The sequence below is a fragment of the Rosa rugosa genome, chromosome 5 (genome assembly GCF_958449725.1).
Source record: "Rosa rugosa chromosome 5, drRosRugo1.1, whole genome shotgun sequence".
NCBI classification, from domain to species: Eukaryota; Viridiplantae; Streptophyta; class Magnoliopsida; order Rosales; family Rosaceae; genus Rosa; species Rosa rugosa.
In genome coordinates this window covers 27,786,881-27,801,086 of record NC_084824.1, presented here as the reverse complement: position 1 = coordinate 27,801,086, position 14,206 = coordinate 27,786,881, and the positions used below count along the sequence as shown (strand labels likewise).

The following is a 14,206-nucleotide window of genomic DNA, read 5'->3' as shown; positions in this document are numbered from 1 at the left end:
AACAACTCAGAGCAACTCAAATCAAGTGCAAATAAAAAGCAAAGCTGAACTGACCCAAAAAAAAAAAAAAAAAAAACAAAGCATCATTGCCATTGCCATAGAAATCGTACAGGTGGACTGTATAATTCCGTAAAACATAATTAAGGACAAAACTGTCGGCACATTATTCGCAAGGACAACAGTGATTGTATGCACCGACTGTGTAAGTGCACTGGTAATTATTTTAATCTTTAAAAAAATAACAGCCACTCATCTAATCCACTCCTTTATCTATTTTAATATCAAAAAAATTATATCCATTCATATTGCAAGTACCTATGCACTGACGGTGCATGAAATACATACACTTCCTAGTTATAATTAGAACCTTCCGTTTGGTCAGCGGTCCATCTCTATTGGTCACTGTAACGTACGCTCTTACGCCATCCCCTCAAGACCTCAATCCCATTCCACTATTTGAAAAATGAGCCTCCTCTAGTCCTCTTCTTCACCTACCACCTCACTGCTGACGCCTACACCACCACCACCACCACCACCAAATTGTTTCCTTTTCACCTAACAAACTTGTATATAACTCAACCAAACACTCTTCATCACTCTCTTCTTCCTTCACTCTCTCTTTCTGCTACTTCTGATCACATAGACATGGCGGGCGTGAGGAGGATCAAGCTCGGGTCACAGGGCCTGGAGGTCTCAGCTCAAGGACTCGGCTGCATGGGCATGTCCTCCTTCTATGGGCCCCCGAAGCCCGAAGCCGACATGATCAAGCTCATACACCACGCCGTCGACTCCGGCGTCACCTTCCTCGACACCTCCGACATCTACGGTCCCCACACCAACGAAATTCTCCTCGGCAAAGTATGTCCTTCACCACTCTTGTAATTGATTACTATTGATTTGTTGCTATGGGATTGTTTGGAATTGATTTGAATTGACGGAGCAGGCTTTGAGTGGAGGGGTGAGAGACAAGGTTGAATTGGCCACGAAATTCGGTATCAGCTTTGAGGACAACAAGAGAGAGATTCGGGGCGATCCGGCTTATGTCAGGTCTGCTTGTGAAGGAAGCTTGAAACGCCTCGGTGTTAATTGTGTGGATCTCTATTATCAGCATCGGATCGACACTCGTCTCCCCATTGAAGTCACGGTTTGTTTTCTTCATTGATCCCCCTTGATTACAGTCACATGTTGTCATTACTACTGCATTGAGAAAATACAAGACATGTGTCTAGTAATCTTACTTGAGAATCAATAGAAATCAGCAAGTAGGCCTATTGAAGTCGCCGATGCTGTTACTATTCCTCACTTGTCTCTCGTTTGTGATTTTCTAGTAGTGGCTTAACTGCTTGTCTTAGAGTTGCATTGAGTTGGTTGATGAGAAAGCTGTGTAATTGATATTCCTAAGTAGCACTTGCGCTGCTTGTCTTTTGGAAGACCTGGCTGTACAAAAATTTTCTTTTTGGTTAGAACTTGCTCCTAGTTTATCCAGCTGTTTTCCTCCGTCGTTTTCATTACCACAAACTACTATAGCAGCCTACATTAATTATGACAAGTTAAAACCAAGTATACACAGATAAGAAAGAAGTCAGAGAGAAAGATAGAGAGTTCTCACATGTGATATTTGAGGGGCAGAAGCAGGAGCAGGACTTGGACTATACAAGATACTAATGAGTGGAGGTTAAGCAAGAGAATAGCAGGATTCACTAGTGTACTTAGAGAACTAGAATTTCACACTGTCCAAGTTTAGTGATGAAGAACTCAGGGCAGGACTTATATAACTGTATCAGCAAGATTACCAACAACACTAGTAAGGGTTGAGTTTCTGGAATCCGGGATTATGCTCCTGCGGATTCTGCTACTGATGGTATTAGGTGGAGTTGGCCTCTATCTTCTCATCTAGCTTCTCTGGTTGTGCAAGTTTCTTTCTACATGGAAGGCCATTAGACGGATAGAATCATTACCTTGTCTCTACAAGCTAACCCAGTTGCTGTCTTATGTAGTATCGTTTTGGAATCTGGGAACCACTTTTTTATTGACTGTTATCAGTATAGTGATGGGGTTTAAGCTAGTTTTACAGCGCAGTGGCATTCCTTGGCTTTGCAATCCATGTCTTTCGTTCATTCTATGGGCTGCAGACCGTTGGATGGGCAAAACCCTTGCTGCAACTCTTTTGATGATTAGCTTAGTTGTCACTGTATATAGCATCTCGTTGGAGCGCATGACCGAAGTTTCAGCAACAAAAGGAACCCCTCACTGTAATTCTCAAGTCTATCATAACCACTATTAGCTGTAGTGTATGCCACCTTCAGGTTTAATTCTATCTTGGCAAACTTAAACATTTCTAAGAACCAGAGTGTCAATCGTGAGATATAGCTCCCTAGGACTCTTAGTTTCTCTTTTTTGGGGCCGAATTTGGTTCTGGGTTTGGGAATATTTTTTTTTTCTCCTAGTTAGGTTGTTTTCTTGCTTACTCCTTTGATTTAGTTTGTACAGGGCTTGGGCAATCTGTTTTTATTAATAGAAATTGATTTACCAAAAATTAAATGAATATATAGAAACATTAACAAGGACCATTAACAAACTAAAAATGAGTAGAAAGAAAAATGCTTGCAATTACGAGCAAGTAAACTAGTTTAGTAGTATTCACTAGTTTCTTATTTTGGTGAATGGGGGACCTCAGCTGTCTAAGGCCAAAATGGCAAAATTGGTATTAAATTATGGTTCTATTATTGGTTTGGAATTGTGTAGCTATCCTAGCAACAGAAAATAAGATCATCCCTTTTTATTGATGTCCAAATTTGTAAAAACATATCATGTGATGTATTTTCTTGTAGCCATGTATATTGTCCTACGAGACTATTAATTTTGTTTTACTGAGATGCATCGTGATTCTGTTATTTTAAGAACATCTTCATTTCTTAAATTCCTTCATCATGCCATACTATCGTTACCAATAGGAATGTGGCTTGAATCAAGTGTGCACAGACATGTGAACTAGCATTTGTTAAACATGTTTAACCACCAGGTTCTATCATTGTTTGATTGATATCCTGTCAAATTTAAATAATCCCAAGACCTGCTGTTTAATTATCTCGTAGCTGTCTCTCTTCCTATTCATGTTTTGTTACTCGCTGCACATGCATAGTCAGTTTTTTTCGGCATGGTTGTCATTTCTTACATTACTTTGTTATGTCTTTTACTAGGTGGGGGAGCTTAAGAAACTCGTTGAAGAAGGTAAGATAAAGTACATTGGTCTGTCTGAGGCTTCTGCTTGCACAATAAGGAGAGCCCATGCTGTTCATCCAATAACAGCTGTACAACTGGAGTGGTCCTTGTGGTCAAGAGATGCAGAGGAAGAAATTATTCCTACTTGTCGGTGAGGCTTGAAGGAACTTAACTACTTTCTTCATAAAGTAGCTAGCATATGATTCCAATACTATTTGATTTTAATACTATTGTCTTAAATTTCTCAGTGAACTTGGCATCGGTATTGTTGCATACAGTCCTCTAGGAAGAGGATTCCTGTCATCTGGGGCTAAGTTCGTTGAAAATCTTGCCAATGATGATTTCCGAAAGGTTTATAACATGTCACCCAAATATTAATTCTAAAGTGCATGTGCATTCAATAAGGAAAACATATGTAGCATCATTATTGTCTTAGCATGAATGTCCTGAAGTTCTATCTCCTTGATAGTTTGTAATTAACCTTGCAAAGTAATCTCTCCTAGTGCCATCGCATTGTCTTCACTCAGTAGTCTGCATTCCAGCGAAAATGTGGAAGTGACAAAATTAGTTTTGCAATTCTGGTGTCCAAGTAGCCCTAATCTATTTGCTGTCCAGGGCACTGAATGATTAATTTTCTTAGATGCTCATTTTATAATGTTTAAAGATAAGAAATATCCGGAGTAACTCCCTCGCTTTATTAGACCAAGTCCATGTAGATATCAGCTTCTCCCTACTTACCAGACATTTACCGAAATTTTGTGGCAAGTGATAAAACTGAATAAAACAAGGCATTCTCATGTTTATATGCTATGGAAAGAAAGCATCATGTTCAATATGCGTTTTGGATCCTTGCCATTTTTGATCAAGTAGTTTGTTTGAATTCTCATATATTGATTCAATTGGTTGCAGTATCTACCCAGGTTCCAAGCTGAAAACCTAGAGCATAATCAAACAATATTCGAGCGGGTTAGTGATCTTGCAGCGAGAAAGGGGTGCACCCCATCTCAACTAGCACTGGCTTGGGTTCATCACCAAGGAAATGATGTGTGCCCCATACCCGGAACCACCAAGATTGAGAATTTTAACCAGAATATTGGAGCTTTGTCTGTGAAACTGACACCAGAGGAAATGGCTGAGCTTGAATCCTTTGCTTCTGTGGATGCTGTTAAGGGTGACCGGTATCAGAATGACTTTAGTACTTGGAAGAACTCCGAAACTCCACCACTGTCTTCATGGAAGGCCACCTAAGTATGTGCCTCGACTCATGTCATTGTAATGCCTCTTTCTACCTCGCGTACTTCTCCTTGCTCTTCTCACAATAAATGGTTTTGCCGAGTGATACGTGTGACTTTGAGACATTAAGCATTTTGTGCACAAATTTAATCATGTTATTATATAGAGCAACACATTATCTGTAGTGATGCAGATGATTTGGCCTTAGCTTCAAATGTTTTTACTTGCAAATGATTGATAATTACAAAAACTGCCAAGAAACCACAAGTTGGTCTAGACAACAGCCATCGAATGTCCTTCGTGATTACAAACAATAGCACCTAAACCTCTTTTCCACATCTTCATCCACATCAATTTTGAACATATTTATGGGTGGGAGGGACTAAACAGTGTTTAGATTAAGCTCCTTAGTCAACTTGAGCTTTAGATCAACCAACTATGACTTTCAGAATTCTATTTTATCAACTTCAGTTTTAGGTATCAATCTTGCTTTCCTTCATGTCTTGCTTTTCTTTAGACTTGTTTTGTTTGTTGCGTCTGTTCGTTGTTCGTCTTGTCTTGCCTCATGTGGCTTTGACTATGAGAGCTCTGTTTCTCTTCAGTTTAGCCTTTTGGCTTTCTGTTGTTGTATGGCTGGGCTGTTTGCCCTCTTTTCAATGAATATCTTTGACCAAAAAAAAAAAAAAAAAAAAAGTTTTAGGGTTAGATTAACCCCAGACTACAATTACAATAAGTGTCGGTCCCGAAATATCATTGTATTTGTAGTTTTATTAATTATCAACTTGAGGACAGGACGGGTGTCATACCGATGCGAGTCAAATCAAGATTTGATAAAACTCATTCTTACACGTGATAGTTCGTGTGTTCATGTGTGGGTCGGTAAGTGTTTCCTTGGTATTAATGTGAGACAAAAAAAAAAAAAAAATCAACATACATATTTGAGCTATTGGAATGACATCCACAGTTCCCAAAATATTGTCAAATTTATCTTCTAATTCCGAGAATTTGATCTAAATATTTCCATTAAACCTAAATGATAGATACACTAGAACATAGGGACGAGTACCGTTAAGCCGAGTCAAGCATGATATAAACGGCTAAGAGTGTGATCTATCTAGATGCTGTGATCTTCAACACTGCTTAAAGAACAAAGAAATAACACGAGTAAGAAACTGGAAGATAGAAAGTTGATGATCCTCCCAATGCCTTGCTTCTTTGAACCTGTATCAGATGTGTAAGGGAGGAAACAATTAAAATCTTATCAACTTTACAGTATGGCTACACAAAAATTACAAAAGCTTCATAAATTATAGTCTCTACAGAGTTTCAATGTGTCTTTGATTAATCGAAAGATCAGTCATTCATTTGAGGAATCATTTCCGATACTGGGATGCGATATATTGAGTTACTGAAAAATGTCATAACATACAATGCCAGTTATATGACAAGATGACAATATTCATCATCTTAGTTATTGTTATACCATGCCAGTTCTTATTTTCTGTTAAGACATTCTTAATTAAAAACCAATACATCCCAAGTCAAATCTATAGTTTAAATAAAATTAGCCTCTTAACACACACTTATGCGTGTGTCAATTGGCTTTTTTTACGTTCTTTAAAAAAAAAAAATTGGTTTAGATAATTTCTTTCTTCCTCAAACTGCAATAAAAACATAACCAACAAAAACACAACTATTGCAGATATCATCCAACACAATGAGGAATATACTTAACTATTGGGCTAGTCATTTAGACAAATATCGTACCGCATAATTCTTCCCATCCTCAAAATACCTCTTCTATGAGATAACAGCTCCAGAAGCTTTAGAATCTTCATCTGTCAGACCCAATAAAAATAAGAGAATTAAAGAACATATGTAGTAGAATCTATGGTAAAGAAGTAACTGCGAATTCAGCATCAGAGATAAGGAGATTTACTCAAATTCTTCGTCCAAATATGAAGCTTCATCTAGTGGTGTTATCTTTTGGAATATATGCTTGAGTTTCTCATACTGAACCATCTTTTCCAAAATCTTGTCCTCTGTGACTGCAGCTGGGATTGTAAGAATTTACACAAAATGAGTACTAGCTATACTATCTCAGAATAAGTACATGTAAACACATATACCGTAATTTGCATTGTAGGAGTGCAGCAGTAATCGTAGAGTATATTAAGATTGCGGAAGCATATCTGTCCTAATATCTACACATTTGCATGAACAAAAATTAGATCCACTGCCTCCTTCCATTGTTCTTCTCCTAGATTCACCTTTGATCTCAGATTGTTAATGGGACAATTTGATTGAGGTCTGGTGCTCTAGCAGGGATCAATGAAGACATTGTAATCCCATTATATCAGAAAAGCAGTTAAGGTAGTTTCCTCCATTATGGAACTGTCTCATAACTTCCTTATCTTTGTCTGATGGATTTCTCTAAATAACCATACCTATTTGAATTCAAATTCAAAACAGATTGCATTAATAAAACTATTTTCGATTAAAGTTTTGTTTAATACTCTGATGTGACAAACTGAACTCTAATACTCCTCACAATGTCAGCTTAAGTGAAAATGCTAATGACTAGTTCGGTAAGGTCTTTGAAGGATTTTATTGGCATCAGCTTCTGTATCCGAACAAGAAAATACCAATTCAGACAACCAATGCTTCTCAACTTTCTGGCTGTATTTGTCCTCTTCACTTGCCCCAGCCATGAGGAGATGGTAGATGAACACAATTTATTTGTCCCAATTAGTATGCTCGGGATATAGCTTGCCTCTCCACATGGTTCCATACAACGTCAAGCAGTACAACCCTTGAAGCTCCAACTAAACTTATTCCTTCATTACAATATTTTGTTGTATTACCTTTGCTTTGGTGGATGGATCATTGATATAACTCATTGAGGATTGGCGTTACTTTGCATCACATTTTCCATCCATATACACAACCTCCTTTCCTTCCACCCACTGAAACTGAGATTTGAACAGGTCCCTTCTTAAGAGCAATGATCACCCACTGACTGAATGCCAAAACTATTTCACTCATAGCTTGACAAAGCCAAATGAGATCAACTGCAAATCTTAACAAAGCTACTCATAAGAACCAAAATGCATCAGAAAGTGATCTCTGCTACACCAAAAACAACACCATTTAAGATACGAACATGGGAAGAAAGTGAAACAGAGGAAATATTTCCTTAGAGAAAGAGAGAGGGGTGCACCAGACAAAAGTGCAAGTTTGTAGCAGAGAAAACCAGAAGCAGAGAGAAGATGCAATACGCACAGAACAGGGTATATAGATAGGCGCTAAAAAGAAAATACAGAGCATACCGAGAGCATACCGGAAGAGCAGGGTAGAGTCAAATGGAGTCTTTTATCTTTGTTTGACCAAAACACCTCTTCATGGGTCTGAACTAGGGGTGGGCGTCCGGACCCGAAAGACTGAGGACCCGACCCGAACTGAGGAAAAAAGCCCGATTCGGTTCGGTTTTAATATAGGAATTTTCGGTTCGGTCTCGGGCTTCACATTTTCAGGGACCGAAAGCCCGAACCAACCCGATTTCATGTATCAGTTACCACATGTCAGTCCTTGATTGGGTGATATAATAATATGTTAAATATTAAAAAAAATAATAATAACAAGTTAACAACCCTAAAATGCTAAGTCTCTTGCAGTCGAGTAACCCGACCTCACTCACCTCAGCCTCCCTCTCTCTCGATAGTATCGAGGATTCGAGTCGATACCATCTCAGCCCCAATTTCTGAAATCTCCCTCTCAGTCCCTCCCTCATGGTCTCACCCTTCACTCTCTCTCCGTCCATTACCAGCTACTGCACCACTCTCCGTCTCTGAAATCCTCCTCCGCCAGCGACTCCTTGATTAGATGCGAAGCTCTAGAAGTTCGCCTCCGCCGTTTAGCCGTTTCGATTCTCCCGTCGCCGTCGCCGTCATCGCTCCTCGCAACTCAGTTCGGTGAGTAATCTAGATTTAAGGGTTTTCAATTTGACTTGTTCAATCGTCTTGATATGTGACTTTTTCAATCCTCTTGATCTGTGATAAAATTAGGTTTGAGATCAATCCTCTTGATCTAGGACATGGCACTGATGGCAGAGTGGTGGGTTTGTGTTTGAGGGTTCACTGAAGAGGGAAGATATTTTCTTGACTTCTAAGGCCATGGCTGATTCAGATAGCAGATGGAGATGTTTGTCACCGTGGAACTAATTTTGCTGCCCAGGGAGCCGGCCGAGCAGCTATTTGTGCAAAACTGGAAATTGTGTCCCTCTTTCTGTTGCAGTTGTAGTACCATTTAAAATTTGAATTTCAATTCATTGAACACAATAACACATGGTTGAAATGATTGACTAATTTGGATTGTTTTCTGTTGGACAATGGACAATGTATTTGTGAGTTTGTGTTGTAAGTTATAAAGTATAAACTTGTAGTAATGCATGATTATTGTTATGTTAATGAGATTATTGGGTATTTGGATATGCATTCTAGTCTCCCAGGTACCAGAATGAGTGACAGAAGTCACAGAAGTGCAGAACTGCAGTTTGGAAAACAGGGAAAACAGGCAAATCTTGTTGAACTGGAAATTGGGCCCGAAAAAGACCGAAAAGCCCGAAAGACCGAACCGGCCCGAATGGGTTCTGTTTTTGTCGGTCTTCATTTCTAAAAAAGCCCGAACCGATAGTTTCGGTCTCGGTCTCAGTCTTACTGATTTTCGGGCCCGGCCCGACCCAAGCCCAGCCCTAGTCTTAACTCCTGGTCTTGCAACTGGGTTTACAATGGTAATAATTTAGGCCTCATCATTTGGCCCCCGAAGCAAATGGGTCGTGTTACGCCCCGATTTTCAAGCAGAAATAATAGAAAATTTCAATCGAATATAAATATTCCAGTGTGATGGCTCGGACATTAACACTAATACCTGTAAAAAATTTCTTTCTAACGCAAGCAACCAAGATGTCCCAAACCCTCAATGTGAATACAAACTTGTTCCTTAGAGTCAAATATTACATTATACCAAGTTTAGATATTAAATTGAAACAATAATTCAATAAGTAAACTCATTCACTATGCTCAATACACAACGGAATATGAACAAGTGCATAACAAAATTAAGTTGCTAAACCTACCACTGAAACAGCAAGGAAGCTCAATGGCTTTAACCACGCTTACCCTAACCTGCAGGATAACCCCTACACCATTGAATAGTGCACCAGATTGCAACATAACTGTCACGCCCCGAATTTCAATCACAATTAAAAGTACAAATAAAACAAATACTATTTCTCCGGGCGTGATGGTTCGGACACCAATACTAAAAAGCTATGAAAATTTTCCTTTAAACAAGGCAAGCAACGATGTCCCGAACCCACAATGTGAATACAGACTCGTTCTTTAGAGTCACATATTACATTAAGCAAAGTTTACAAATTAAACTAAAACATCAATTCAATAAGTAACTGCACACACTACCGGGTTGCAACCACAAACCCGGTAAGCTTTTGCAGGCTTGTATGAGTAAACTCAATAACCACAAATAGAAACACATGCTTAAGTCCTCTCAACCTAACAGTCAATAAGCATATATCACAGCATCAACTATCAATTTCTCATAATTCAATAGCATGCATCAACAAGTCCGCTCGTGACAAAATCTATATGCTCAAACGTCAAATCAGCATTCAATTTCACGATCATAGTTCAAAACAAAACCACTTCAAGTAATGTTTGAAATCATTTTCACTCTCGAAAGCGAATCACAAAATCACATAATCCGCAGTAAATCCACTCAAATCTACTTGAGGAAGCAACTCACACAAATCGTGATAAATCTACTCAAATCAACTTGAGGAAACAACTCAAGCATTGTTCTCTTTTCCAAAACTCAACATCCTTTTCTCAAAAGAAAACACGTGTCTCTCCGTGACAAATCATATCATTTTATCACATAACAAAATAAATATGAAACCCAAAGTGCCCCATGGACAATAAAAGAAAGAATACTCTCGAGACTCTCTTTCAGACCCGTACTTATGAGTCCCAAGTAATCTCAACTATTACTCCCATAAGATACAATTAAAATCCCGGCAGACAAACTAGAACTCTACCTGATCGTAACCACTAACCCGGCCAAGGTATAGTTCCCAATAACATGTCATGGTCACATTCGTGACCCCCAATCACTGTAGGTGATCCCAAATCCTAGAGGTGATTCCCGATCCTCAACCCTTAAGTCATTGGATCCCCGGTATAAATACCAAAACCAGCACTGGACCCAAAATCTTACCCGAATCTAAAATAAAAGATTTCTCGTAATTGATCCCTATCAATTACTCCCGGTAGAAAGACCAAAACATTAAGCAAGTCACAATAGACCCAAAATGTTACCTGAATCTAAAGTAAAGGATTCCCCTTAATTGATCCCTATCAATTACTCCCAGTACAAAGACCCACATTTAAATAAGTCACCCATGACCTAAAAATGTTCAACAATTCTCAACACTTTTCAAAACAATAGAAATTCACACTTTCACAATATATTGTTTTCCGAAAAGTTAACCCCAAAAACAATAATATGAACCCTCTCACAAATATTACTTTCATCATAACAAAACCACCAACACATATATATTTCACGTAAATATATATATATATATATATATATATATATATATATATGTGTGTGTGTGTGTGTGTGTGTGTGTGTGTGTGTGTGGTCATTCACTCAGGAATGCCACTAATACTAACTATAGTTTGCAGTTAAATAAATAACTCTCAAAACAATAAGGTAAATTCGTTCGTAAATGAACACTGTGAGATTACTCACCTTTGAATCCCGCTGCGTCTTCACACACGAATTGAGATAAGCACTAATCGCCACAATCCTCTCAACACACTTCCAACGTACCTAATCACATCAATGTCACATCTTAATACCACTTGTGGTACAAAAGCATCTAAATTCGGAACAAGCGATTAAAGTTCGAATCCCCTAATTGAACTAAAACCCTTAAGTAATGCCAATCAAGGCGAAACCTCAACCGAGAGCACCCAAAGTCTCCGGAATACTTCTACGATTGATATGTCAAACCTACAAGTCAATCGAATAGTCGGATCCTCACGGATTGAAAACCGAGCTAATCGAAATCGCTAAAAACCCTAACATATTCATACGATCTCGAAAAAATACGTATTATGTATCAAAATGTTCGTATCGACGAGTAGATGATATATAAAATAAGAAACTGCCTCTGACATGGCCGGAAATGCCGCCAAGCACCGCCACAGGCGGTGACACATCGCCGCTGGCCAAACCCAAAACCACCTTAATCCAACCGTCCAAAATGTCAAGAATACCAAGTAAAGCAACTTTAATACCTGGAGTTCAAGCCAACTTGGGCGTAGATCGCCGCCGATCGCCGTCACAAACTAGGAAAATACTGTTCACCTCGAGTTGACTCTTCTCCGGTGAAAATCGTCCACAACCACCACCATGGATAGAAAGAGGAACCACCCACGAGAAGAACAAGCTCGGCTTCAAGCCCTGTCGTCATCGGAGTTGGGATTTCTGGTCGGGTCCGACTGCACCAAGCTTTGCCTCCTCGATGCACCGCGGTGGGTGGAAATCGGAGCAAGCCACCTCCGTAGGGAGGACGGCGACACAAGTTTGAGTCGATTTGGGCCGGTGTCGTCTTTAGAGATCGCCGGAAAACTCGGGTCGGGTTAGGCGGGTACGGGTCGGGTCAGTCGAAAAACTTGGATAGTGAGGGTACCGAGAGAGAAGAAAGAGAGAAAGAGATTTCCAAAAAAGGAAAATTGGAATTTATGAAATATTTTTCGGAAAAATCCTATTTATACCAAAATTGAAACTTTTTCCGATGGCCATAACTTTCTCGTACGAACTCCGATTTTTGCGTTCCATATATCCATGAACTTGTATCGATGCACTCTATGACTTTCGTGAAGGAAGTGTTTGGAGAAACCCAACGTATAAAAAGTCAAACTTCGTGACCCCCATAAAACTTTGTGTTTCGAATAAAAATTCGTCCGACAATAATTCCACCCCATTCCCGAACCACGAAGTCATTCCAACAATCACTGAATAAATTCTGAAAAATTCTCAGAAAATAATAATGAATTTCTAGGGTATTACAATAACAAACTCAGTAAGCTTTTGAAGATCGTGTAAGTAACTCAAATAACCAAAACAGAAACACATGCTTAAGTCATCTCAACCTAGACAAACAACAAGCATATATCATAGCAACAACCATCAATTCCCCATCCTTCAATAACTTGCATAAGTAAGTCAACTCGTGACTGAGAACCCATATGCTCTGGCTTTCAAATTCACAATCATAATCAAAACAAAACCACTTCGAGTAATGTTTGAAATCATTTTAACGTGCAAAGGAGAATTACAAAATCATACAATCCTAATCACAGCAATCCTTGCATATCGTTTAGTTCAGGAGACTACATTAAGATCACACCAAAGCAACTCAAGGAAGCAACTCACACAAATCGCGAGAAATCCACCGATTCACTTAAGGAAGCAACTCATGCCTTGATTTCTTTCAAAACTTTCCATCATTTTCTTTGAAGGAAAAAACGTGTCTCTTCGTGAAAAAATCATATTAATTGTTAACTCAACAAATTAAGGGGGGTGTATTCAATTCAGATTTTAAAAGATTTTGTTTGAATTTTTATAATCCATGGATTTACTTAATCCACGGATTGTTTAAATTCTATATGGACTCTGATTGATTCTAATTGATTGATTTACTGGTATTTGTTTTGATTTTACAAGTCCTTATGATATTTTTGGTAGGTTAATTTTTTTTTTCTTTAAAAGCAATGGATGTATGGATCCAACTATTAATGACAAAATAGTGTGTGTGTGTGTGTGGCAATGTACCATTCTTTATGTTGTGTATAATGATATATGAATAATAAGAGAAAACTAATCAGCCAAAATGTTACACAAAAAATAAAGTAATAAACTAATGACATAATTTATTTCATATCTAATTTACAAAAGAAACATGCATGTGTGTATGTATCATCTTAACAATACCATTGAAAGTGAGCTTAATTAGCTAGAAAGATTAAAAAAAAAATTAGATGAAAGCAGAGGCAGAGGCAGAGGATGATAGTGGGAAGATAGGTCCAAGACAAAATGGATGAGTGTCACCTATTGAGAGCTGTTTTTTTTTTGTGTGAATAGCTTCTTCATTTTTTGAGTGGGAAAGAATCCATCAAAATCTCTTGGGAAGTGGTTGGATTGTTTTTGAGTTTTGATATGTATAAAAAGCACTATAAAATCCTCCAAAATCCAGCATTTAATGAAATCCTTAAAAATCCATATACTTTTGAATATCTGCAGATTTGAATGGATAATTCTAAATCTTAATTGAATACATCAAGATTTTAAAGGATTATTTAAAATCCCAATTGAATACCCATAGACTTTCAAAATACAAAAAAATCTTATAGACTCTTAAATGAATACACCCCCCTAAATATGAAATTCAAGGTCCCTCATGGACAATAAAGTATGTATTCATGAGTCTCAAGTAACCTCGACAGTTACCCCCATAAGATATAATGGCAGATAGACTAGAGCTCTAATTGATCGTAACCAATATCACCCGGCCAAAGGCTTGGTTCCTGATTACATGCCTTGGTCATCATCTGTGAGATCTGATCTTCAGACAAAATATTTTAAAGAAGTCACACAGGACTCA

At 38.3% G+C, this 14,206-nt stretch overlaps 1 protein-coding gene and 1 long non-coding RNA gene across 3 annotated transcripts; one reads left to right on the top strand and one right to left on the bottom strand.

The window, feature by feature from the left end:
- Positions 1–472: 472 nt before the first annotated feature.
- Positions 473–4,670, top strand: LOC133710135 (probable aldo-keto reductase 2). The gene is made up of 5 exons (XM_062136143.1): positions 473–858; positions 944–1,144; positions 3,201–3,373; positions 3,471–3,573; positions 4,132–4,670. Exons 1-5 carry the CDS (start codon positions 646–648, stop codon positions 4,468–4,470), a joined length of 1,029 nt encoding a protein of 342 aa, XP_061992127.1. The 5' UTR covers positions 473–645; the 3' UTR covers positions 4,471–4,670.
- A 152-nt stretch (positions 4,671–4,822) lies between these two features.
- On the bottom strand, positions 4,823–8,419 carry LOC133710137 (uncharacterized). 2 transcript variants are annotated; one of them, XR_009846521.1, is made up of 4 exons: positions 6,585–8,419; positions 6,395–6,509; positions 6,223–6,293; positions 4,823–5,676 (listed from the first exon to the last, which is right to left on the bottom strand). It is a non-coding gene; the product is annotated as an uncharacterized LOC133710137 (long non-coding RNA). The 2 variants fall into 2 exon arrangements; XR_009846520.1 differs by having other exon boundaries at positions 6,395–8,419.
- Positions 8,420–14,206: the final 5,787 nt, after the last annotated feature.